A 25,125-nucleotide genomic window follows, 5' to 3' on the forward strand; every position below is an offset into this window, starting at 1 on the left:
TATAAACAAAGAAAGTATGATCTAAGTCACAACCACCGGTCCTCTCTCAACTTGATGGGTACAATGTCTGGCTTGTCAATGTCAATTGGAACATCTGAAACCCAAGAAAATAATCCATAAAAAAAAAAATTAAAGCAGAAAACTTGCATTAATTGAGTGATCTTATGCAAAGATTTTATTTTACCAATGCTCCTTTTTCTTCATTTTGGAAAATGAAAGCACCTTCAAAAACATCATTTTCGAACACCAGTTGTACAAAAACATACTGTGTTTGATTTAGTAGACTACAGTGTTGCTCTGTCTACAAGAATCTGTGCCACATATAGGTTTCACAAGACAACTGTCTTGCCTTGTAATTCACAAATCGCACTGTCAGCAGGATGGGGGCAGGGGCAGAGTATTTCTAAGTTCACGTTTAAAAAGTATCACTTTTAGTAAGGACTTCTCAGTGCGGCGCTATACAGGACCTATTAATGTCAAGCTACAAAATATGAAAGAAATACACTTTTTTGAATTGCGATTTGACCTCATCATATTATATGTGATTTTGTGGTGTGATTTACTTGGCAAACATTTTCAGGGCTCGGATCTAAGAGCCAAGTCAGACCCTTGGCTCAGCTTTGGTTCAGCTCGCCCGGTTAATTTGTTGGCTCGCCCATCTTTACTTACAGCCCAACCTAGCAAGACACTTGACAGTCCGTCTAAACGTTTCCCGATCCACAATGGGATAATTCTCTTCCAAATTTAGTGGGATTTCTGCTTCACCTAGGAAATTGCTCTTTCTGTGCTCTGCTTTTTTAGAGTGATGGAGGAAGCTCTGATTGGGGATCTTTCATCTGTGCTTTGTGGGGCAGGTTAGATTTATTCCTCCTGTCAAAAACCTTGAAGTTGAAGAAGTTTGTTGTTTGGCCCTTAATTACTATAGCCTTATAGCCCTCCGTAGAGGGCTATACCGGCTATTAAAGGCCCTCTCCAGCGTTAAAGGCCCCGAGCCGAAGGCGAGGGCCTTTAACAAGGGAAAGGGACTTTAATAGCCGGTATAGCCCAACTACGAAGGGCTATAAGGCTATTAGAACATTCTGCCACTAGAGGGCAGAATGTTCTAACAAAAAAGAACAAAGCCTTATGGGAGAGTGAGGGGATTGGAATCCCCTCAGGGTCCTTGAAGCCTTTGTTCACAGCCAGAGCTGTGAACAAAGAAACATTGGAATGTTAATAAGCCCGGAGCACTCCATTGTTTTCAATGGAGCTCCCAACATTCCAATGTTCTAATTCCTCTTATTGGTCAGATCCAAAGAATTGACAACACCATGAACAACTTCTACATAAGGAAGCAGAGGAGCAGACATTCCAGACACCTCTACAGACTGACGGATGAACAGTTTGAGTGCGCCATCCCCGAGGATGGTTTCCTGTTTGCCTTCCACATCACAGAAAGATCAGCAAGCACAGGAATCTTCACTCCCCATGTCTTAGAACATCATAAAGCAGTCCTCAGCTCCATCTTGCAAGTCTAAAGGTGCCCAGCCATTAACGCCTCTCTTACTCATCTGAATATCTTGCAGGCTATTCATCACCTGAATGAGCAGGTGTCCCCCGTCCATGGTTGTTAGCCTGTGCCCACTTTGGTCTCTCCTCAGAACTTGAATCCTGGGCGTGTGCCAGGAAGTTCTCCATTAGCGGAAAGAACAAGAACAACTGACTATAATTCTGTTCTTGGCCATTCCCAAAAATATCAATTTGCCTAGCGTGTGTGGTACAATAAGGGCAATCCACACAGCTGTCTTAGGGAACAGCCGCATGTGGCTAATAGTGGCACCAGATTGCATCAAATGGCCTAAAAAGACCCCTTGTGTATGAAATTAAAGTGCACACCCAAGCCGCAAAATGTCATTCTGCCTGAGGCTGTGGCTCCTTGTCCTCAACTCAACAAGCTTGCTCGGTGGAGAATGTGCTCAGCTTTCTTTGTACTGGTAATTACCTTTTGGCTTGGACATGGTTCAAATAGTTATCTGCAGTCCCTTCTAGACCTTCATCCTTAGATAGTAGAAAACATACCTTACTGGAAACGTCTCATCCAGTGGTCTTAGAAAATACTGTGCTAATCACCTACCCAGGAACTGCCAAGCTGAAATGTTTTTTGTGTTTGTTCCACAGTGGAAACGTCAACAGCTTGCTGGCCAGCCTCGGGGCCTACTGTCCTAACTCCGCAGCTGATAAACCTGATAGACTGACCTTGACTTCAGTAATCTATTGTGATATCTTACCATTAGATCATTCTTACGGTCCAGGCCTATGCCTCTTGGTGTGGTGTCCATCTTCCGAACTGAAAGATCTCGCTATTCATACCTGGTGCTTCTTGTGATTTGACTCACAGTCACAGGCAGAAAATAAGCGCTACGTCTTTCTCAACTCACAAGACTCATCTGAAAGTAGCTGCAGGGATGAATTTTCTGAAAATGAGTACCTGATTTCACAATCTAATTGTTAGACTGTAGATACCTCAGATTTGTAGGTGGCTCAGCCTCTTGTCCTTCTGGATTCAGTCCCACTCATGAATGAGATTATGTAGATCTGCACAGATGCTTGGCCCCCTGTGGACTCCCAAGGCCCCAGGTCCATGATTTTAGACGGGTGCGGCACGGAGAAAATATCCAAGCTGACTAGGTTTGGAGAAGACATCTTTGTTCTCAGTTTCTGGTCTGACACACTGTGGCACAGATTCTTGTAGATAAAGCAACATTGTAGTTTACTAAATCAAACACAGTATGTTTTTGTACAACTGATGTTAAAAAATCGGGTATTTGAATGTGCTTTCATTTTCCATAATGAAGAAAAAGGAACATTGGTAAAATAAAATCTTTGCATAAGATCACACAATTTGGTTAAGCGGGGAAGCCTCGATTAATTCAAGCTTTCTGGTTTCTCAGGTTCTGGTCTGTCCCTCATAGGGTTTGCCGGAGACCTTTAAGGGTACCTCTCAGACTCTTGGGGTCTTTTCTTTCTTGTAACTTCAGGACTGGTACCTCTCAGATGGAACTGCAACTCTCCGTGGTTTCTTTCCTCTGCTGCTCCCAGACGCAGGGACACTCCGCACAAATTTCTCCTCTCAGGTGTGTTGCACTATCTTGACTAGAAGTGCCCATAGGTACTTGAGTACAGGCTTCGTGATGGGAGTGCGGAAAGAATAACACATCTAAGACCGGTTTGTGGTTGGCAGTTCTGGTCTTACTCGGACCCTTGTCCAAGAGTGGGCGTCTTTAGCCATTATATTAGAGCCCAGACTTCTCGATGGGGCGCAGCGGAGACTCCGGTTTGGAAACTGTCCCGAACACGGGATTCCAGAGCACAATCTGCCCACTGGGGGGTAAGGCGGGGGTCTCGCGGACGTCTGGGGCAGGTATTAGGCTGCGGGGACTGCAGCACCAGCCCCCCCCGGAACCCCAATTTGCATGCAGGGCGTGCTCCGTGCACCTTTAAAAGTCACATCACGTTGCGCGTTCCTGATTATCCATTAACCTGATTTGAGGCTGCGTTTCCTGGGGGTGGCGTTTCTCCACAATAAGGAAAGTGAGAGAGCGAGAAGGGGGAGGGCGGGGGAGACACAAGCAGGCAGGGCCCTCCTGCCCCCTTCCCTCCCCTCTTATCAGCAATTCAGATTCCATGCAAATGTGCAGCAGCAGCCGCGGCGGCGAGGCAGGCAGGATCCCGGGAGCACTCAGAGGGAAGCAGGCAGCCGAGGGGAAGCAGAGGTACCGGGGCGCTGCACACGAGCCCTCCTGCTCCCGGGACGCTCACGTGAACACGCAAGAAGCAGAGCTCTGCGCCAGAGCCGACCCGCTCCATCGGACCCCCGGAGGACGCGCGCAGAGCAGCACCCGGGGACCCATCCTGCACCCCTCTTGGGACCCTGCCGAGTGCCGCCGGAGACTGCCGAGCCCCGCTGCACCCGCAGGAGGGAGTCCGAGGGTCTCCCAAAGTTCCACTGCTCCCCCGAGACTCTCCCAGGAAACAGCAGGGCTCTCCCGGCAACCCCCGCCGCACCTGGAAGGATCTCCGCCCGGACCTGAGGAGGCTCTGCGCGCTATGGGGAGCCGGTGGAGGACACTGGGGCTCGCCCTGCTGACCCTGGCTGCCCTGTGCCCCGGCTGGGGGGCCTCCTGTCCCGAGAGGGAGCTGGAGAGGCGGGAAGAGGAGGCCAATGTGGTACTCACCGGGACCGTGGAGGAAATCCTAAACGTGGACCCGGTGCACAACACCTACTCTTGCAAGGTAAGGGGGTACAAAGGGAGGGGCACAAGTTAAGGGGGCACACCCTGTTATGTAAGTTCAGAGGCACATCTTCTGCAAGTTAAGGGCAGCAGGCCACACCTGTCGCAGTATGGTATGTGGTACAGGGGCACCTCTCATGGGGCAGGATAAGGGGGGACATCATGGCTTCTGGTAAAAGGTGGAGGCATGCCTACTGCTGCGAAGTAAGGGGCGTGTAAGTCAAAAATCACTTCACGGTAATGGAGCGCTTGAGCGCACGTAACCCCAAAAAACACAGGCATTCTCCAGGTCTGCTGTAGGGGCACACTCATGACAAGGCAAAGAGTTCGGAACATTTATTGTGCTGCGAGGTAACGCCCGTAGGTGCTGCCTACTGCAAGAATAAACTGCCCACTGTGAGGAAAAGACGACTGTGGGCGTGTCTTTTGCAAATGAACCCCCTCCAAGGCGGTGCGCATTCTGGCGGGCAGTGGGCACCACACTGCGATGTAACAGATATGGGGTTCACAGGTACTGTGGCGACCTAGGGGGCATGGCGGGAGTACACACTGCAAGGTTGTTGGTTGTGGGGGCGCACCTGCCGCAAGGTAAAGGGGTGCGGTGGTGACAGAGACTGCTATACAGAGGTACAGAGAGACAGTTAAAGAATAATAAAGAGACGCATACTGCATGATGAGACATGTGAAAAGCTTTCTAAGGGCCATGAGAGACATACCTACTGCAATATAAAGAGGCACCTACTACTGCATGATTGGAGACGTGTGGAAACTCCTATCTTTCTAAGGGCCACGAGAGACCTACTTACAGAAATATAAATAGACGCCTACTGCATGATGAGACATGTAGAAACACATAGATTTCTAAAGGCCACACGAGACATACTTACTGCAATATAAAGAGACACCTACTACTTACTGCATGAGGAGACCTGTGGAAACACATAGATTTTTTTTTTTTTTTTTTACTTTTCTTTATTCAACTTTTTACAACAATTTTTTTATAGCCCTTGGTCCCCCCCCCCACCCCCCATGAGGACAGTTAATTCTATTACTATTTACATAGAGATTTACATTACACATATACAAATTCATAAGCAGGGAATAAAGGAAAACAGAGGGAAAAAAAAGAAAAAAAACATATTAAGATCAAAGCTCAATGCGCTCTTGATCATACATTTCATTCTTTAGTGATTTAGTAAGACAGGAATTGGTATTCTCAATGAGGTTGAGTTGCGTTGTTTGTAGGATAACAGATTTTATCAATTATCCAAGGCATTTTCAATTCATAAGTTCAATGCGCCTGTATCCAATCTAGCAAAGGTGCCCAGATTTTCATGCCTCTCTGCCGAATATTACGCCCCTTTTGTTTATAAATGGCTACCTCTAGGTTACATGTCGCAAGTAGTCTAGCTTTCCATTGGGAGAAGGATGGTGGGATGAGGTCGAGCCAAGCTGATGCGACACATAGTCGAAAGATTGCCATTGCCACGAAGATCACCCCTTGCACCTGTCTAGGACGTTCTTTATTAGTGATGCCCAGCATAAACACATAGATTTCTAAGGCCACAAGAGATATAGATACTGCAATAGAAAGAGACACCCGCTACTGCATGATAGCAGACGTGTGGAAACACCCAGATTTCTAAGGGCCACTAGAGACGTACTTACTGAAATATAAAGAGACCTGTGGGAACGCCTAGCCTTTCGGGTCTTTTCACGGAGCATGGGTACATGGTAAGCGGCCTGGCAACACACCCACTGCAGTGGTATGTTGAATGGGGCACACTTTAAGCGAAGGTGAGGTGGCACAGGTCACACCTGTTGCAAAACAAGACAGTATGGATGGGGCACACCTACAACCAGGTAAATGGGACATCTCTTTTAAGATCAGGGTGCACTGGGAACACTGACTGAAAACGAAATGGGCGTGCCCCTTGTGATGTAAGAGGCTTTAGAGAACGTCTTTGGTAGTGTAATGGGGCCCTGGTACAATCACTGAAGATTGTAGGAATCAGGCACATCTACTGGAAGTAAATTGTGTCTGAGGGTGCCTACCTTCCATAAACAAAGAGAATGGGACACCTACTTTAAAGTTAAATAGGCTCGCCTACTGCAAAAACTACAAGGCATGTTCTCTACCTACTGCAGTGAAGGCACGCTTGCTGATGGTAGGACTTGCTGCAAAGTGAATGGATATGTAAGAGATACACCAGTTGCAAGGTGGCTCCCTTTGTAAGTAAGGAGACTTGGGGCACACCTACTTCGGCTCAAAGGGACATAGTGTAAACCCACTCCAAGTGTAAATGACGGTTCCTCCAAGGAGGGTGGGGACCGCCAAGAAGTAGACTCATCAAGGAACACTTCTCCACCCAAAAGATAGACAAATTAGTCTGAGTCGATGTTATTGGTTTGGGAAAAACACTTCTTAGGCCGAATTTATTACAAATGGGAGATAAAAACATAAACATTGCATATATTATCAACAGTTCAGATTGGCATGTCATTCAAACTCTGCAGAGATAAATAGACATCCATCTCCAAACCACTGCTCCACCCAGAGCCCGGGACGACCACCCTTCTGGCCCTTCCGGCACCGGGGATCTGAAACTGGCCTTTTCTGCCAACTCCAGGGGCTTACTGAATTTAACTCTGGACAAAATGACTTGGTCCCCTACACTAGAAGCACAGAGTCAACTAGAAAACAGGGCCCAAACCAGCATGGCAGAGCCAACCCTCTGGCAACCTTCGGGAGAAGGGCCTTGGCAGCTGGGCCATAACAAGGTCCTCTCGTGCAGGGACATCTTAAGGATTTAGGGGGCCCTGGGCCAAACATACTTTGGGGGCCCCTGTTCAGAACAGCTTTGAATTTATGGTCCAATTTGAGCCCCTGTTTCCCATGCAGTTTCCTCTTCCTCAGCTGGTTAGCGATCCAGTTTGCATCATAGGCATTAGCCTATCAATTCCCGATGTAAATGGACGAGCGCAGCTGACAGCAGTAGGATTTAGTGTTTCCTGCCCTGCTACTAGGTTTGTAATACTTTTTAAATTGTATATGTGTAGCTGAATTACTCTGTGATTTTTTAACAATTTCTCTTACCTACGCGCACTTGCATTTTACTTGGTTCTGCTTGCCTACACCTCCTTAATTGCTCCGATTCACATCTCACTTTTCCTCCAGTCCCGGTCCACCGTGGCTAATACGCCAATTGTGCGGAAGGCTGGGGCTACTATCGGACACTTCACTTCCGCCCACGCAGTTTCCGCTTCCTCAGCTGCATTAGCGATCCAGTTTGCATCATAGGCTAATAGCCTATTATGCCTATATATTACCAATGCAGATGGACGCGTGCAGTGTCCAGGAGGCGTCCGGCGCTGGCCATGCTGCCCAGTTCCCCTCCGGTGTGTTTCTTCCACTATATTACAATAGGGAAAAACTGCTTAGCCTCAGGCAGCCACCATTATGTCAGTGTACAGCGGCTGATCCAAGCTTGGAGGTAGACTTTCGATGGAATAAGTGCAACTGGTCTCTCCTCTAGCCCAGGAAACTCGCACCCAAGATCCTCTCACGCAACAATAAGAGTAAAAACAAGAATGAAACAGAGGACTTAAAGGCCACCCTTTTAAATTGTTGTTCTATGCAAAAGCATGAACCACACATTTATGATCTACTTTTAGACGAACAGCCTGATAGTTTATTTTCTCACTGAGACCTGGCTGTCTGAAACCTCCAACCCTACTATCAGCTCGGCCATCCCTAGGGATTATAAAATCCTTAGGAGGTACCGACCGAGTGGGAAGGGGAGCGGTGTCGCCATAATTTACAATAAAAAACGAGACTGCTTTCCCATTCCGATGGAAAACATCGAGGGCACAGAGTCCTTAGATTCCGCTGTGCCTTATCCCCCCATCCTAGCATACCAGATTTTCTGATTTATAGACCTCCCGGTGCAATTGGAAATGTTATTACTATGCTTAATACAGCCACCACCTCCTTGGCCTTAAACTACAACAACTGCCTTATTCTGGGAGATTTCAATATTCATAGGGACAATGGAAAAGACCCTCAAACAATTTCCTTGTTGGAGACACTGCAGGCCTGCAACATGTTGCCATCTGTTTCTTCGGCCACCCACGAGAAGGGCCATACCCTAGACCAAATCTTTCACAAGTTTGACATATCAGTAAGCCTAACTCTTCCCATCACCTGGTCTAACCACCTCCTATTAAAATGTGTCATTCCCAACTCTGCCACAGCCCCTCGGGCTAACGCAGGACAGAGGGTCCCTAATTACAGGACGTTCCATACAATATCCATCCTGATGTTAGCAGACCCCCCCCTTAGTCATTTATCACCAGAGCTGTCTGGCTGCCCCAACTCGGATGCGCTTTCAATAGATTCATGGCTCCAAACCAACATTGGTGCAGCGGTACTGGTTGTTTCCCACTCCTCAAAGAGGTAGGCCCCACCAGCTCTACGGTTTAACAATTCCCTCAGATCTAGCAAAAGAAATTGTAGACAAATGGAATGGAAATGGTGTAAATCCTATCTAACTGAGGACAGGAAGGTGTATAAAGACACCTTAAAAGCTCATTACATTCTCGCGAAGGCAACCAAGAAAAAGTACTCTCAAACCAAGATAGAAAATTACCAAAATAAGAGTAAAGACATTTTTAGCATAGTTAAATCCTTAACCGCCCCAAAAGCCAGCACAAAGGAAGGGCCATGTACGGAAGAATGGTCTAAGCAACAGCTCAATTCTTCCACAAAAAGATATCTGTGATCCAACAAGCCATCACCAACATCTCAGAAGAAGAACTGACCTTCTACCTTAGTTCTAATGGTAAATTTCACCTCTTGGATCCTCCATCTTTACTAGCTTTCCCTGAGTTTCAGCCTGAAGAGTCACTGACCCATCTCCAAAGCATTAAGTCTGGCTTTCCTACCGACCCACGTCCAGCGAATATCCTGAACCTATTAGCTCCCACCATAAACCAGCTCTTTAATGCTTCCCTCTCCTCAGGCAACATGCCAAAATTATAGAAGAATGCTAAGATTATTTCACTGATAAAAAAGGCTAACGCCAAATCGACGGACCTTGCCAACTATGGAGTCCGCTCTGCTGTAAGTGAATGAATTTTTCAAGAGTAAGCTGGACCAGGGAGGCAAGGCTGTTCTGATACTGCTCGATCTGTCAGCGGTCTTTGATACAGTCCCACATGAGAGGCCCTGGAGAGAATTGCTAACATCTGCCTGGGGGAGACCACCTTAACATGGATGTCATCCTTCTTGGCAAATGGCTCTCAGGACATCTGGCTTCCCCCTCACTCATCCCCAGTTCCGGCCATGAACGTAGGTGTCCCGCAGGGCTCCAATCTCAGTCCTACCCTTTTAAATATATGTCTAATCCCCCTTGCATTTCTGGTAGAAGAAGAGGGCACCAAAAATGTTTCCTAGGGTGATGACACTCAGCTGTTTTTTACATGTGTAAAAGGAACCAACTTTGAGGGGGCAATGATTAGGTCTTGCCTCACAAAGTTTTTAACTGGCTTAAGATCAATCAGCTGAAGTGCAATCAAGACAAAACTGAAGTTGTTTTCTTTGGTAATCCAGAAACGCCTGACTGGAGCTCTTGGTAGCCAAAAGATCTGCCGCCCCTGCCAGCGGAAAAGGAGAAAGTCAAAAACGTAGGAATTGTCATAGACAAGACACTCTCCATGCGCTTTCAAATCCAAAATCTAACTGGCGCTTACTTTGGCATACTCCAAGTGCTAAAAACATTCCTGCCACTGTTACCGCTTGATAGCAGAAAGATCATGGTACAGTGTCTGGTAACATCAAAGCTTGACCATGTCAACAGTTTGTATACCTATGTCTTCCCGAATCCCTTATCCAGCGCCTATAAGTGGTACAAAATGCGGTGGCCAGATCCATCCTGAGACCAAAACCCAGATCTAGTATGACCCCTATTCTTCAGTCTCTAACAAGCTCTGCATAAAAGAACGGATCGACTTCAAAGCGATGACCATCTTCTTTAAAGCTTTCCACGGCTTAGGAGCCGGCTACCTTAATAAGCTTGTTAATCGCTACACAACATCTAGACCCCTAAGATCTTCCAATGCCAACCTGGCCATTGTGCCGGCACTGGAGGCAGATCCCTCGGCTTTCTAGGTGCAAAACTGTAGAATAGACTGCCTAAGTCTGAACCTGGCTTTTTAATAACTGATGGGTCTTATGAGCACGTTTTCCACCAGCTGTCAGGTGCCAGGACACTCTAGTGTGAGGAGCTGCGTGCTTTATTAAATACACTATTTCATTTAATTTCATTTGGTCCCTGACAGTGCAAAGGAATACTCGTCCAAATTCTAATGGCCTTATTTATGAGGCTGTGCTTCACTTTTATGCCGCCAGTGCGTCACTTTTTGTGACGCACCGGCAGCGTAAAAAATGTGCCGTGTTGCGCCCTATTTACAAAGTGACGCATCTAGGTAGATGTGTCACTCTTTAAACCCCTGCATCACATTATACCTGCGCCAGGTATAATGTATGCAGGGTGGGTGTTCCCCTGGAAAAAGCCTCGTAGACGTGGCGCATTGAAATCAATGAGAGCTCAGTGCACCACTTCTAGGATGCCATTGCATCCATTTCTTACACCTACCTCACAGCAGGCGTAAGACTGATGCATGCCCTTTCACATGGGGTTTGCCCCATGTGAAAGGACACATTGGTGGAGTTGCGTTTATTTTCAGACACACCCCAGCAATGCATCACTTTTGTGCCTACAGATACGTCAGAAATACTGACGTATCTGTAACTCCTTGCGACATACAGTAAATATGACGCATCCATCATGTTGCAAGAAGGGTGCACTAAGGAGTGACGCATCCCTGTTTTCACACAGCGATGCATCACATGTCATGAATAAAGCTCTAAATGTGTTTACATCTAATATTCAGGGATAGTTATGTGTGTTTTCAATATTGTAACACAGCAGCAACTCACCAATATTACTGCAAATAATCTATGTGATGCCCTCCCATTTCTTATATGTTAGGCCTTGTTTTGATCTAAAAGAAACTTTTATTATGTATATTGCATGAAACATAAACACAACATTTCTCTGCAAAATGGCTGTACTAGACTCTTACACATCAGTTACATAAAAAATAAATGAAAGGAAACTGTATTTAAAACAATCCGTTTAAGAAATATTCAAGGTCATTAGGGCAAAACTCTGGAGAAGGGAGCTGACTCTATCAGGGGGCCCCCTGGAAGGCTGGGGCCCTGGGCCAGAGCCCACTTTGCCCATGCATTAAAACGTCTCTGCTCTCGTGCAGGCACCATCTTAAACCCCCTGCCCCCGAACTGAATATGTGTGTAGGGCTGGGGAGAGTCACCAAAGTGCCCACCCATTCTGTGAGGGCGCTGCAGTGTGTCCAGACAGTGCACAAATCCAATCCCCATGCCACCAAGCCTTAAATATGGCTGACTCCTCCCATCAGTGCCCACCCCACCAATCAGGGCTGGAACCAGATTTCATGTGCATTTAGGGAGCTGCCTGGCTCCTGCAAAAATTCAAAAGATATCAATGACATTGCTGTTGGCCTTTGTCCCCACACCTGTTGGCCCGCATGTGGGTGCCCTTTCTTCTTTAGTCATAGGAAGCAAAACAACTGCACCCCTCAGAATTGCAAAATCTGGTGAGGGTATCCCTAAAAATTAATTGAGTCAGACCGTCACACACAGATTTACACAGACTGGGTTCGAGCAAGGCACCCTGTAAATTGTGGGGGGTGGAAGGGTTACCTTTGGTTCACGGGCTACTGGGATGAACTGCGCAGTCCTGGCTCAAAGGTAGAAAGACATGATGTAATCGTAGTGTATGGTAAAGGAGCAAGAATCCCCCTCTCACCCCCCCCCCCAACCACAGCCATGTAACAAGAGCCCATCTACTGCAGCAAGTTAATGGGGGATTCTTGTTTCTGTAGGATGACGGGAGTAAGCTTATGTGTAAGACACACCTAGCAAAGGAGGAAACATGGGAGCAAACATGCAAGAAAAGAGCCAGCTACTGCTGGAATGTAAGTAAGGGACACACAAGCACAGTCACGATAAACAAGCACAGGCACTGGCAAGCACCCTGCTGACTGCAGGTGTCTGGGCCCACCGCTTGCTGAGGAAGGTTTTTACAGCCAAAACCAAAGTCCTAATCTTCTGCAACAACCAATCCTCCCTGGGACGCCTCTGGGTGGTCCTCTGAACTTGGCTCCCCACCGACCCCCTACAGACTGTGCCAAGACACTGGGGATCATCCTGGACACCAGCTTACCCATGAGCAGACAGATCAAAGCTGTCTGCTCATCATGCTTCTACATCCTGCGATTGCTACGCAAGATTTGAAGTGGATCCCACTGAACACCAGACAAATGGTCACCAAGGCTCCTACAACAAGTAGACTTGATTACGACAATGCCCTCTACATCGGAATCCCAGCCCATGTCCTACGCAGACTTCAACCCATCCAGAACGTGTCTCCAGACTCGTCTTAAACATCCCACGAAATAACCACATCTCTCCACAGGCTCCCAGGCAAGGAAAGATGTAAGTTCAAGCTACTCACCCATGCCTACAAATCTCTCTACACCACTAGTCCAGCTTACCTCAACCCTCGCCTCAACTTCTACCAGCCCACCAGACACCTTCAATCTGTGTCCCGCAAGGAGCACACCTCCATCACGACAAGGAGACCGGACGCGGAGGATGTGCCTTCTCATTCATACCTCGCAGCCAAGACCTGGAGCGACCTCCCAAAACAGCTCAGATCCCCCCCTCCCTCATGGACTACTGAAGGAACCTCAAGACAAGGCCCTGACAAAGAAGCAGGCAGGATCTCCTCCTCCCCCGCCTCAGGCTTGCCATACTCAGCGCCTGGATACCCTCACGGGTGATTAGCCGCTCTACAATTTTACACAACATATTGGTCACCTCTGTAAGGTGCTGTACAGTAATCTTGTAAGATTTTGTGGTACAGTTTGCATTGTTAAGGGACACGCACTCTCCATGAGGTAACGGGAGGCACCTGGTACTGGTGGTCACGGTGCCCGGTACCTAAAGGTATTCATGTGCTAGCGCCTCCAGGGACAAAAGCAGGCAGCGCCTAGGAAGGCACGCACGTTAACGTGAATTCAGGTAATACATGCCCTCTCCCCCACCATACGAGAAATGCCCAATCCCCACCCTACACCACAGACACGCGTGTCTCTCCCTCCGAAGACGGGCCCTCCCAACTGCCAAGAGCAGACGCGTGTTCCGCCTGCCCCCCTGCGTCCACACCCATTTCTGCCTGTCGGGAACGACGACCCCAGAGCACCCAGAAAGTCCATATTTTGTAGGCGGGTGCGCGCCATGTCAGACGAGAAGAGGGTGGGCGTCGAGAGGTAGATGAGCCAGGGGCTGGTTTTGGACACTTTTACTGCCGTGAGGGTTGGGGACCTTTTACGGATAAGTGCTTAAGATTTCTAAGGCTGTAACAGAGAGTGAGTGGAAAGTCCGCCACCCTCTTCCACGCCCTCACCTCACTGGGTCGCACTAAGCACTGGCATGGTCGCTGCTTTCAACAATGTTTGTTGTGGAGAAAGGAGATGAATTCCAAGCAAGCCGCGATTTATATGCCGCTTTATTGTTGCAGAGCATAGTCACAGATTTCCTGTCCCAGGCATGTCGTTTGTACAGCTAATATTCTGAATACTTGTCTGCAAGGATCGCGCTCACCCCCCTACCATGGCACCGCCTGGCTGGCCTGGCGCGCTCACCACTGTCTGCAAAGGCAGTGGGCCCACTCCGGGCTGCAGCCTCATGGCACTGGGTGCCGGCCTAGTCCCCTCTGCCCCGGATCATGAAGCCGGATGTAGACCAGGAGCTCTGACCACTGTCTGCAGACCTAGTTAGGGTGACCAGGTGTCCCGGATTATCCCGGACAGTCTCGGGTTTTCACCAGCTGTCCTTGCAGATTTCGGCAATTTTGGCTTCTGCCCTGGTTTTTAGAGGTGGTAGACTGAAATCAATGAGAGGCACTTATTGCGTGTTCTAAAGTTGTGCTAGTTAGCAGTTGTTATAAGTAAGCAATGCTATTAATTGGTACGATTCTGGTTTTAGAAATTACATTTTATTTATTTTCTGAGTGTTTCTTCTGTGTTACTACGTTGATAAGAGTTGTCATTCTGCACAGCACCGTTGTTCCAAATTTGCAGTCCTTTTTCTATTTTTGCAAAATGTCCCACTTTTGGTTCTCAAGATCTGGTCGACCTAGTGCTTCCTTCCCTGGCTGCAGGATCATGAAACCAGGTGCTCTGACCATTGTCTGCAGACCTACCGCCTCCTGTCTTAACTGCAGGACACTGAAACTGGGTGAAGACCTGCTTGTCTCACCACTGCCTGCAGACCTGGGGGCACCTGTCCTGGCTGCAGCATAATGAAGCTGGGTGCAGCTGGTTCTCTCGCACTGATTGCCCACTTGATGCCCCTAGCTTTAGTAGCCGGAGGTTTGACGGAGCTCAGTGCAGTTGCTGTGGCCATGGCTGCAGCGCCCCTAACCTTGGTGGCGGCTGGTTCGGTGTCCCTGGCTGCAGCCCCGGTGTCCTCGTCTGGCCCGCGGCAGGTTCCTCGGAGCCGGGCCTCGGTGCTCGGACTTTTTGTGAGCTGAGAGAGGCACTGCATTTAAATAAATCCCCTTGGAAGCTCGGGCTATTGTGGTGCCGCTGAGCTGGCCCGAGGCTGGGGAGGGGGTGACGTTTCTTGAGCCGTGAGAAAGGGGGCCGAACAATAAAGCCCACCAGCAGCAGCCCTGCCTGTCAGGAACTTGCTCCAGCTTTTAACCCTTCGCAGCCCTGAAGGAATGCCCCCGCAGCCTCCCGTCTCCGGAGCGCGCGCGGCTGACCCCAGCCCCGCTGGAGCCCAGCCCCTGAGTGACCCCACACAGACCCCTTTTATGAGTTCATCGCAGGCGCCTCGCCCGACTTCGGCGTTTTAGAAGAGGCTCGGATCACTACCGCTATTAAATCGGTGCTTCCGCTTTTTGAAGAGATTGTTACCAAGAGCCGGAAATAATTACCAGGCGAAGGCTTGCCACTGTGCGAATAGTGCGTGGACGTGTAAAGACATGCACCGCGCGCGCCCTATCTCTGCAAGTACCGGTGCTTTTTTTTGTGCCAGCGCGAGCGCTCCTTCCTGTCCCAGGTTAACGGCTGCACCCACCCCAGGCGCGAGGACAGCCCCGGCGTCACCCCAGGCGCGAGGACAGCCCAACGTCCTTTCACGGATCCCGTGCAACCAAACATGCGCGCGCCTCGGTGGGCGCAACAAGTGCAGAAGCTGTCAAGAATATGCAAGAAACGGTAGCAGCTCTCTTTATGTAGGACCGTGACCAGGGCAGACAAATTGTTCCGGCAGAAGCAGGGGCGCCGTGAACGTCCCCACCCCACTCCGCTTGAGCAACTTCGGGGAGGGGGGGGGGGAGGATTCGCTATGGACCTCTTCAGTCTGCACCTTGACACGCTTAAGTTCCCAGTTAACTCGTTAAGGAAGAAATAAAGAAAAGTGTAAATGGAAAAGGGAAAGAAGAATGAAATATTAAAACGAAGAAAAAGTGAGGGGAAGGAAGGGTGAAAAGAAAGATATGAAGTGATAGGAGCATAGGACAGATGTGTGAATGAGTGGATGGATGAGTTAAAGGAGAGGTGGGTGGATGGGTTAAAGGATGCCAGAGTAAATGGACATTTGAGAGGGCGATGGATGGACTGGTGAAAGAATGGCAGAGTAAATGGAAATCTGAGTGCAAAGATGGCAAAAAGGAACAATCGATTGATGAAAGACTTTATTAATAGTTGTGTAAGTCAAAGGATGAACGTATGGGTGGATGGATATATGGACAGATGCATTTGTGGTGGATGTGTGAATGAACAGAATGGTGAACACTGAATGATGACTAAATAGATGACAGAAGATAAAGCTGAAATGGTGGATATCAGAGGACGAATGGAAGGGTGAAAGGATAAATGGATAGATGCTTGGATGGAAGAGCCAAGGGAGCACTTCTAGGAAGGTTTGAGTACACCTGCCCTTTCTTGATGCCATCAGAGCGTTGGTTGATAGTGGGGGCTATCTTAATTTTCTGACTACTCCTTTGAGCAGAAGGATGCTTATCTGTTGATTCAGAATACAACCCTTCAAATTTCCTTATTTCATGTGTGAGTAGGCCACTCAGTCCAAGTTTTCGGGCTGCATTCTGGGATTACTTGCAGTTCTTTTTTTATCCCATGAGAAATTCAGCACTCCTAATCTCGGAATGCAAACGAAACCGGCAAGGCAATTTGTCTGGCATTGGCTTTGTCAATGATTGTTTTGTTTAGTTATGGTTTTTGTAAAACTATTGTCAGAGGTACTACCGTGCCCTACCGAATATAAAAAAACATGATTTGGCAAAGACAGTAGGTCTTTCCTTTAGACCTGCTGGCTTTGCCAATGCTTTTTAGCCACAATGTACAGCATCAGCAAGACACTGTGACATGAAGAAAAGCTAAAAAGGGAATACAAGTTAAGAGATCCAATGACGCAGCTGTGTCATTTTGTAGGTGCACACATGCACGCCTACAAAATGACGCAGGCAGTTTATCTTTTTTTTATAATTTACCAGCTAAGAAGGATTAGTAATTGTTTGTTTTTTTGTTTTGTTTTTATAAAGGAATAGACATAGCGCAAAATAATTGTTAAGGTGGATGGGCTATCCGCTATTTGCTGCCTAGTCCTTAGCAAAAACGAGAAAAAAAGATGAGTGGGCAATAGGGAGCAGAATGGGAGAAACAACCCTCAAGGGAGAAACAGACAAGTGAGAAAACCACACAGGAGGAGAAGCAGACATGGTTGAGCGCAACATCGAGGTGGCAAGGAGATGTACATGAGCAAAAGAGAGCAACGCAGAGCTCCGTGTAGGAGGAGATGCGAAGTTTATGAGGGAGACAGCTGGAAAACTCGTGCACTCTCAAGGAGTACTTAACCAAAACAAGCATTTGCAATGCAATAGGTCTCGCATTAGGAAAGTTTGAGCCATTGGTATTGTAAATTACATTTTTTTTATTTATGTGTTGGTTGTGAAAATAGCTAAAGTAATAGCTTTGTCATTTACAATGCCAATAGTTTTAACTTTCACAAATGTGACACCTATAGCATTTGTAATGCAATATGTGTTGTATTTTCACGAAACTCCAAGAACAGAAGTGAAATATTAACATTTTTTTGTGACATTTATAAGACAGACGTCATTGTTGTTCGAGTACTTTACGCTGGCACACCTCTTAAAATTATGCAGAGTACGCATGATCTGTATTAGCCGCAGTAAGATTGTTTTTAATGAAAAGTGAAATCGAACTATTGTAAATAGCAGCTTTTGAAACTGAATAAAATTGTTAAATACATAATGGTTGGACAAGACCCTCTGCAGCGTTTCAAATCATATTTACTAACATAGAACTGGAAGATGCTGCCAGAAAGAGCATTTGAAACCAACACCTACAAATTATAATGTAACCTGAATGTATTGCCATAAATCATTCAAGTAATACGGTGACACGAGGTCGCGGGGAAAAAACCCACGTCACCAGCCACACCATATCCCAAATACATGAATACATGAATAAATAAATACCGCCTTCGGGTAAAGTCCGCCCTATATAAAAATGCTTAAATACATAAATAAATAAATAGCGCCTTCGGGTAAAGTCCGCGCTATATAAAAATGCATAACTAACTAAAAATATAAATAACGCAAATCACCGCCGTCACTTTGCGGGCCTACGACCAGGAAGTCAGGCAGGCCGGCCCGACAACCGGAAACAGGAAGTAGGAGGGCGGGAGCCTACCCCGCCTCCCACGGAAGAGCCGGAAGAGCCGCGATTGGTTGCAGCACCGGAGCAGGCAGGAGCCTACCCTGCGCCCCGGTGCCGAAGAATGTAGGAAGAGTCCTGCTGCCGGTGAGTGGGGCTTCGCTTTGTGAATGGCCTGCGAGGGCGGGAGGGGGGCATGTGTGGGCGCGCGCGCGGCGGCGGACTGTGTATGTGTGTGAGCGTGCGTGTGTCTTGGAGTCTGTGTGTATGCGTGTGTGACTGTGGGGGAGGAGGAGGAGGGGGTTGCCTGTCTGGGTGCCTGCGTGTCTGTGTAAGTGCGAGTGCGCGTGTGTGTGTGTGTCTGTGTCTGTCTGTGTGCATGCATGCATGCGCGTTAGGCTGGGAGTATGGGAGGGCGGCGCAGGACGGAACGTGCGCGTTCGCGCACACGAATCCAGCCAGGAAAAACTTGTGCACCTTCTCGTCCGTCCTTCCCTCGAGACAGCTAACTATACGTCTCCAACCCTGGACGCATCCTTTGGATGCTAATTCCAGGGCGAGACCTAAAAAGCAGCAAAGGCTATTCAGAAGCAGTGTAAGAAAAGATGCATAGAACGGATTGCAAGGGCGCTTATTGCAGAGCAATAATCTGGTGCACTTGGATGCAGAACAGCTCAAAACAAACAACCAAAAGCTGTAACAATCAATGCACAAACATTACCAGGACCCAGGACAAGTAAGTTAAACCCGGTAGGGCCCAGATGCCGAGTATCACCCAGGTATGGTACAAAAGTCAACGCACCAATGTGCCATAAAAAAAATCCACAGAGGCACCCAGACTCGGAGTAAAATGATTATCATTCATTACCCAGTTGTGGAATAGCATAAAAATGTAGAGCAGGCAAATCAAAAGAAGCTGAAGTGCTATTATGCAATCATGGATCACCACCCAGCAATATAAAAGCATAGTTCAAATATATCTGCCCTATGCAGAAAAGCAGTTACCTGCATGCAGATTAGGGTTCAAGCTGGTATAAGAGCATCTCATCAGTTTTACCCTAAAATGCTCAGAAGGTTATTCATAGGTGGCCCCGTGACTCAGACAATATTATTCCATGGTATAAGCAATTTGCAAGTAGTGCCTAGATGCAGAATAAACTATTTCTTAAGTGTTCTATGTTACAGAAGAGAAAACCTCGGAGTAACTACTCGGGTGATGAGAAGCACTCAGTTGCTGTAGTGGGTTCTTAACCGTAATCTCCTGAGACTAAGATATGGCGGTATCAAGAAAAACAAACGTCATTGTAAAACATTACAGAGCGGCACATGGCTGCTTGGCAGAGCACTTCAGATGTAGCGCTACATCTGCAAAATATGCTCGGGTGCCATGCGCACACAAATCCAGAAAAAACAAATGTACCACCCTGTAACACCCAAATGCAGAGTAGCACCCACATCCCACTTGAGATGATTTGCAGGTAGCCCTTTAGTGCAGAATAAACAGTCCTTAAGCAAAATCGTGATGTAATGTTATTCGAGTGACACACAAAAGCAGAATCCACTGAGTAAAACATCTAGAGGTAGATAGAAACCATTCACATGCCATGCCCAGATGAAGAGTAATCCTTAGACGCTGTAAGGAATAAAATCAGAGGAGAATCCTGATGTGTATGCCCTCTCAGTAGTGGAAGAACATAAATCACAGTATAAAGAATTTCTCACCGCCGTCACTTTGCCGGCCTGCGACCAGGAAGTCAGGCAGGCCGGCGCGACAACCGGAAACAGGAAGTAGGAGGGCGGGAGCCTACCCCGCCTCCCACGGAAGAGCCGGAAGAGCCGCGATTGGTTGCAGCACCGGAGCAGGCAGGAGCCTACCCTGCGCCCCGGTGCCGAAGAATGGAGGAAGAGTCCTGCTGCCGGTGAGTGGGGCTTCGCTTTGTGGCTGGCCTGCGAGGGCGGGAGGGTGGCATGTGTGGGCGCGCGCGCGGCGGCGGACTGTGTATGTGTGTGAGCGTGCGTGTGTCTTGGAGTCTGTGTGTATGCGTGTGTGACTGTGGGGGAGGAGGAGGAGGGGGTTGCCTGTCTGGGTGCCTGCGTGTCTGTGTGAGTGCGCGCGCGTGTGTGTGTGTGTCTGTGTCTGTCTGTGTGCATGCATGCATGCGCGTTAGGCTGGGAGTATGGGAGGGCGGCGCAGGACGGAACGTGCGCGTTCGCGCACACAAATCCAGCCTGGAAAAACTCGTGCACCTTCTCGTCCGTCCTTCCCTCGAGACAGCTAACTATACGTCTCCAACCCTGGACGCATCCTTTGGATGCTAATTCCAGGGCGAGACCTAAAAAAATATACAGTTCCCTGAAGTAAGCATTGGATGGACCCAAGTAAAAAGGCTATTCTGCAGTCCAAGGGCAAACTCCGAATAGGAAGGGAAGTCCACACAAGGCAACACATGGGAAGCAAGCTAATGAGCATAGCAATAACGCCAAAGAATGGTAAACAACAGTCAGGTCTATGCCCGATGTAAGTTCACAATAGGTTTTTCGTACCTAGACAGCTTGCTTTCTGCTAGGCAAGACCTAAAAACGACCAAAAAAAGAAATACTTTTTGATCTAAAGAAAAGTGCACATTGCCATAGTAGTACCTGCCACTGAAGGGAACTACTCTGTGGATGTGCTTTTTTGTAAACAAGCAGAACGCTGTCACTTACAGTAAAGTTAGTTGATGGCTGATGTGGGCTGCCCGTTCTCTATGCTGTAGTGGCCGTAAATAAAATGTGAATGACTCAACATCAGACAAATGGTTGAAAAGAGCTGCCTGTAAGCTTCTATAAGTACATACATACTTACATGTACATTTTAGTAAAATCAAACGTTCTTGGCTAACACCAGACTTAAGAAGCAGACTAGATGAGCTACACATCATGGACCTGGGTAGCTTGCGAGCTCTGCAAGCACTCCTCCCACCCGCTTTGTTCAACTAGGTTACGGCATTGGTTTCATTTGCCAGTATCAAGTCTATCTGGAATGGTTATAAGGGTGGGCTGCTGTTCTCCTTCCTATCATCTGCTGCACACTTTCATTATCCCTTCCTCACTAGAAGTTTCCTTAACAGAGTTTACGGTTGGAACCCTTATTTCTCACAAAATCTGTATCTTTCGTTGAAAATTTCACACTCTCTAAGGCAGCTAGTGTTGACCAGTCCGTTGCGTAACCTTTATATTGTAGTGTCAGGGTGTTTAAAAAAAAAAAAGGCATATGCCTGTCCATCGCAATAGCTTTGTTCACACATTGTGATGGATTTACCTTTTACACAATAATTATCAATAAACTTCTCTTGTCGGGTTGGGTTTGACACAATCCTCTCCCAGTGATCCTAGTTTTGTAGGTGAATAATAGTATATGTAGGCAGGTCGTTGCCCCTCCTTATCGCAATGGTCACCAGGAGCTTGATTCAGTAGTTCCAGTCCCTGCAATTCAGTCTGTGTCTGGTTCAAACTGATTGAGCACATGGACATCAATGCGACAAAAAGCCAGGGGACCGAAAGGGACCTCATGCACTGTTTCATACAAACAATGACATCAGAGATGACCACTTCCTCGGCCCTCACTTCAGCTGAGTGTAAGGAGTAAAAACTGCAGTAGGTTTAATTGTTTCCTGTTACTTCCTTCATGACCTCAGACCAGGTTTAGCAGTTCCAGTCCAAGGGTACCGATGTGCAGGTCAGTAATAGTAGTAGCTGCAAAGCCTGGCCACTCCTAAGCAACATCCATGATCGAGCAGCAGCCTTTCAGCAGTGACCGCCCTCTTTTTTTTTTTTTTGCAGTATTTTTGTAGCACAAATCTCACTCAAGGGCATTAGAGAACTTTACAACAGATCCAGACAACGTTTAACTTTTTAGACAAAGGGGATTAAGTGATTTTTCCGTTATCACAGGATGTGGCGATGAGGCCGGGATTGGATTCTGGTTCCCCATCTTTCAAGGTGGGCATCTATTGCCAGTATCGTAATCCAAGTGGAATGAGTCACTTGTGTCAAAGTTCCAGACCCTCAGGAAAGTCTTATTGGAGACCCTCAACTACACATTCACAGTATGCGGTGTATATTTATTCTCCACTAGTGTGGTTTGTTGAATAGTGTCATCATAAGGGCTATTACTTGAGTGTTCTGTTTTCCAAGTGATCTACTGTCCTCCACCAGGAGGGAGCCTGTCTGGATAACGACAGTAATGAGAAAAGTTAAAATGATCTCCTCCTTTCCTGTTTTTTGACTATTTATTTCTTCAGGAGAGGGATAAGGTTAAGAGAAACTGTGGTGTCAAAGAGGATGAATTAATGATACACAACACTTGATGGTTGGGTCGAAATGTTTCACCTGGGAGTGCCTGGGGTCTCTCATACGACTTTCTTGAGGCTTTGGAACATTGACTCAAGTGATTCATTTCCCTTTGATTACGATACGGTTAGCTTCAGAAGCCGAAAGAAGCAGAGATTCAATCTCCGCCCACCTAACCTTTTTGAATCTATTGCCAGTAGTCACATCTTCTCCCCATAGAAGACATGACCACGCAGATAAGTGAAAGTTGTGGGATGTACACATTTTGAGGTTAAAATGGTCCCTTCTCCCTTGCAGGAATGTATTAGGTGACTACAATCCAGAGGTGCATTGTCTATGGGGCAGGAGAGCCATGCAAATCACTAGCCCTCTTTATTACATATTTTGGTAGTGCAAGTCTTTTAAAGCTTTTCTCTTGCAACTGATAAGATCCAGTTACCATTTTATGTAGGATGTGCCCTAAACTGAATTGTTTCTAGTTGCTTGAGAAATTGTGCCTTTACTGTCCATGTCAACTATGCCCTCTTTAGCAACTCAATCCTATGAAGGACTGAGAGGACACAAATCAGTGACCTAATGTTTACTCAGAGATCTAAGGTGGGACAGGTGCCAGGAATTGATCTATCGTTTTAGCAATATTTTCCATGCTGGTAGGTAATATGGCAAGGGTTTGGCACTCCATTGGTGGCTGGAAATCTTTAACACCCTGTCCTCTTATAAAAAGAAGGAAAGCACTATAGAAATGCTACAATATACAATGCAGGGTTTGAGAAGCTGAACACCCAAGTGACGTTCACTGCTCGGATTCATGTTTTAACACTTGTCTGATGTTTGCCTAGCATCTTACACTGCAATGAGTCACAGAGTACTGTGTACATTTGTGGCACACATCCAGGACTAGTACAAGGCAGTAGAGGAGTTTCATGATGCAGCACTGCAAATATGTGAGAGGAAATTGGCACAACCACAGAGCTGTGCTATTGTGTGGGTGGGCGGAGTTCATGATCCAGGCCCAAATTGAGAAGGAGGAGCCAATAAGTGCACGCTGCTTTCCAGGACCAAATCATGTTAAAGGCAGCATTGTCAGAGTAATGAAGTATACCGGATGCTGGCAGCCGTGCCCATCGCCCACCAGTGTAGTTGTATGGACACTGTCTGCAGCTGGATTGCAGTTGCCAGTGGAACACAAACTGTGCTGAGCGATTCTGGATAAATAAGGGTGCTGTAACGACTCCTATGCCCTAGATTGCTCATCATTCTCTTTCCATAGATGCTGCCTGCCAATGGGGTTTTAACCCCTGGCTAGTTCCCATATTGTACCCAGATCTGAACACCGGCAATGCGAAACCTGCAGTAGAGCGACGAGAGTGGCTATTGTACGGTGTGTGGATTCCGGCTTCTAGAGCCCCCTGGTAGCTTTGTCTACTCTCTGTCCCCTTATGGGTCTCTTGTACTTGAAGCAACACTTGATGCAGTGACGTCTAACCTAGGAAATCCTATGTGGCTTTGCCATCTCCAAGTCAGAGCCTCACTGTCTGGCGCCTGAAAAATCAAAGGGTGTAACTGGAAAGTGCCTCTTTTATTCTGGTCTGTGTAGCAGACGATTGGGGCCTAAACAATGTCTGTGCTGAGCTGATGTGTGCCGATGAGAAATTATTGCTTAGACATAGCTGTATTTCATTTGGAATCCTAGAAGACTGTTTGCTCACTCATCTCATGGCAGTGAGCTGGGGGTCGAAGTAGATACTGTGAAAACTAGACAGATAATGTGGTCGCACAAAAAATACAAAAGTTGGCCTTTTGGACAGCTGAGCTACCTGTTCCGAAGTCTAATGGCTCATTACTAGGTCCCTCTTGCGAGATTCGGGAATTCCATCTCTCCAGAGTTACCGATTCTGGAGTAATTGGTAACCCCAGGAGGTGGAGTTAACTGGAATTGCCAATGGGACCCTGATGTTTCCCTTGGAAATAAGGACTAAGATGCAGAATTGGTCATTTCAGTCCCGGTTATTCCTTATTTCTCTCGGAGGCTGCCACAGTCTCTAGATGGAAAACATAAAATCTGCGGATTTAATACGGTCCTTGTAATTCTGATGGGACTGGCAATATTCATTTCCAAGCTTGCATTTTTATGGTTTCCTGAATAAACCCCAAAATGTGCCCTGACATTGTAACTGGATCAGTTTTCCTTAAATGCAATTTATTTGCAGGTAATGCAAGTAGTATCGGCAAAAGGCAGTGGGTCTAACGTTTTTGTTAGCGGCGGAGATTGTTCATTGTTGGGGGACTTCATGTGTTTTGCCTCCTACTGTCCTAGAAAGACATTCCCATAATGAAGCGAAATCTTAGGCTCCAACAATATGAAAGCTAAGAGTAGGGCCCCTTGGCTGAATACACTGCATTAGGAGAGTTGAGCTGTACCTACACGAAAATTGATATGTAAAAGAGTCTGAAGGTGAAGTTTGCATTGTCCGAGGTGAATTAGTTGCACAGGCAATCATTTTGACCGAGCTGGTGTTTTAATTAAATGCACCTGCAAGAAAGCCTACAGTCACATACATTTTTGCTTTGCAAATACAATATGTTATCATGACAGCATGTAAAACAACTGAACGTACAAGCGTGATGTCAATAGCATGCGGTCTGT

At 47.2% G+C, this 25,125-nt stretch overlaps 1 protein-coding gene across 4 annotated transcripts in view; it reads left to right on the forward strand.

The window, feature by feature from the left end:
• Positions 1-3,610: 3,610 nt before the first annotated feature.
• The window catches only part of AGRN (agrin), a 727,720-nt gene continuing 706,205 nt past the window's right edge, over positions 3,611-25,125 (forward strand). The window contains exon 1 of one of the 4 annotated variants that reach the window (XM_078642355.1): positions 3,611-4,272. In XM_078642355.1, coding sequence (XP_078498481.1) covers positions 3,664-4,272 — 609 coding nt within the window. In that variant the 5' untranslated portion in view covers positions 3,611-3,663. The remainder of the gene's footprint in view (positions 4,273-25,125) is intronic. The other 3 variants (XM_078642356.1, XM_078642357.1, XM_078642358.1) reach the window with 3 other exon arrangements.

Source organism: Lissotriton helveticus, chromosome 5_1 (assembly GCF_964261635.1).
Source record: "Lissotriton helveticus chromosome 5_1, aLisHel1.1, whole genome shotgun sequence".
Lineage (NCBI taxonomy): Eukaryota > Metazoa > Chordata > Amphibia > Caudata > Salamandridae > Lissotriton > Lissotriton helveticus.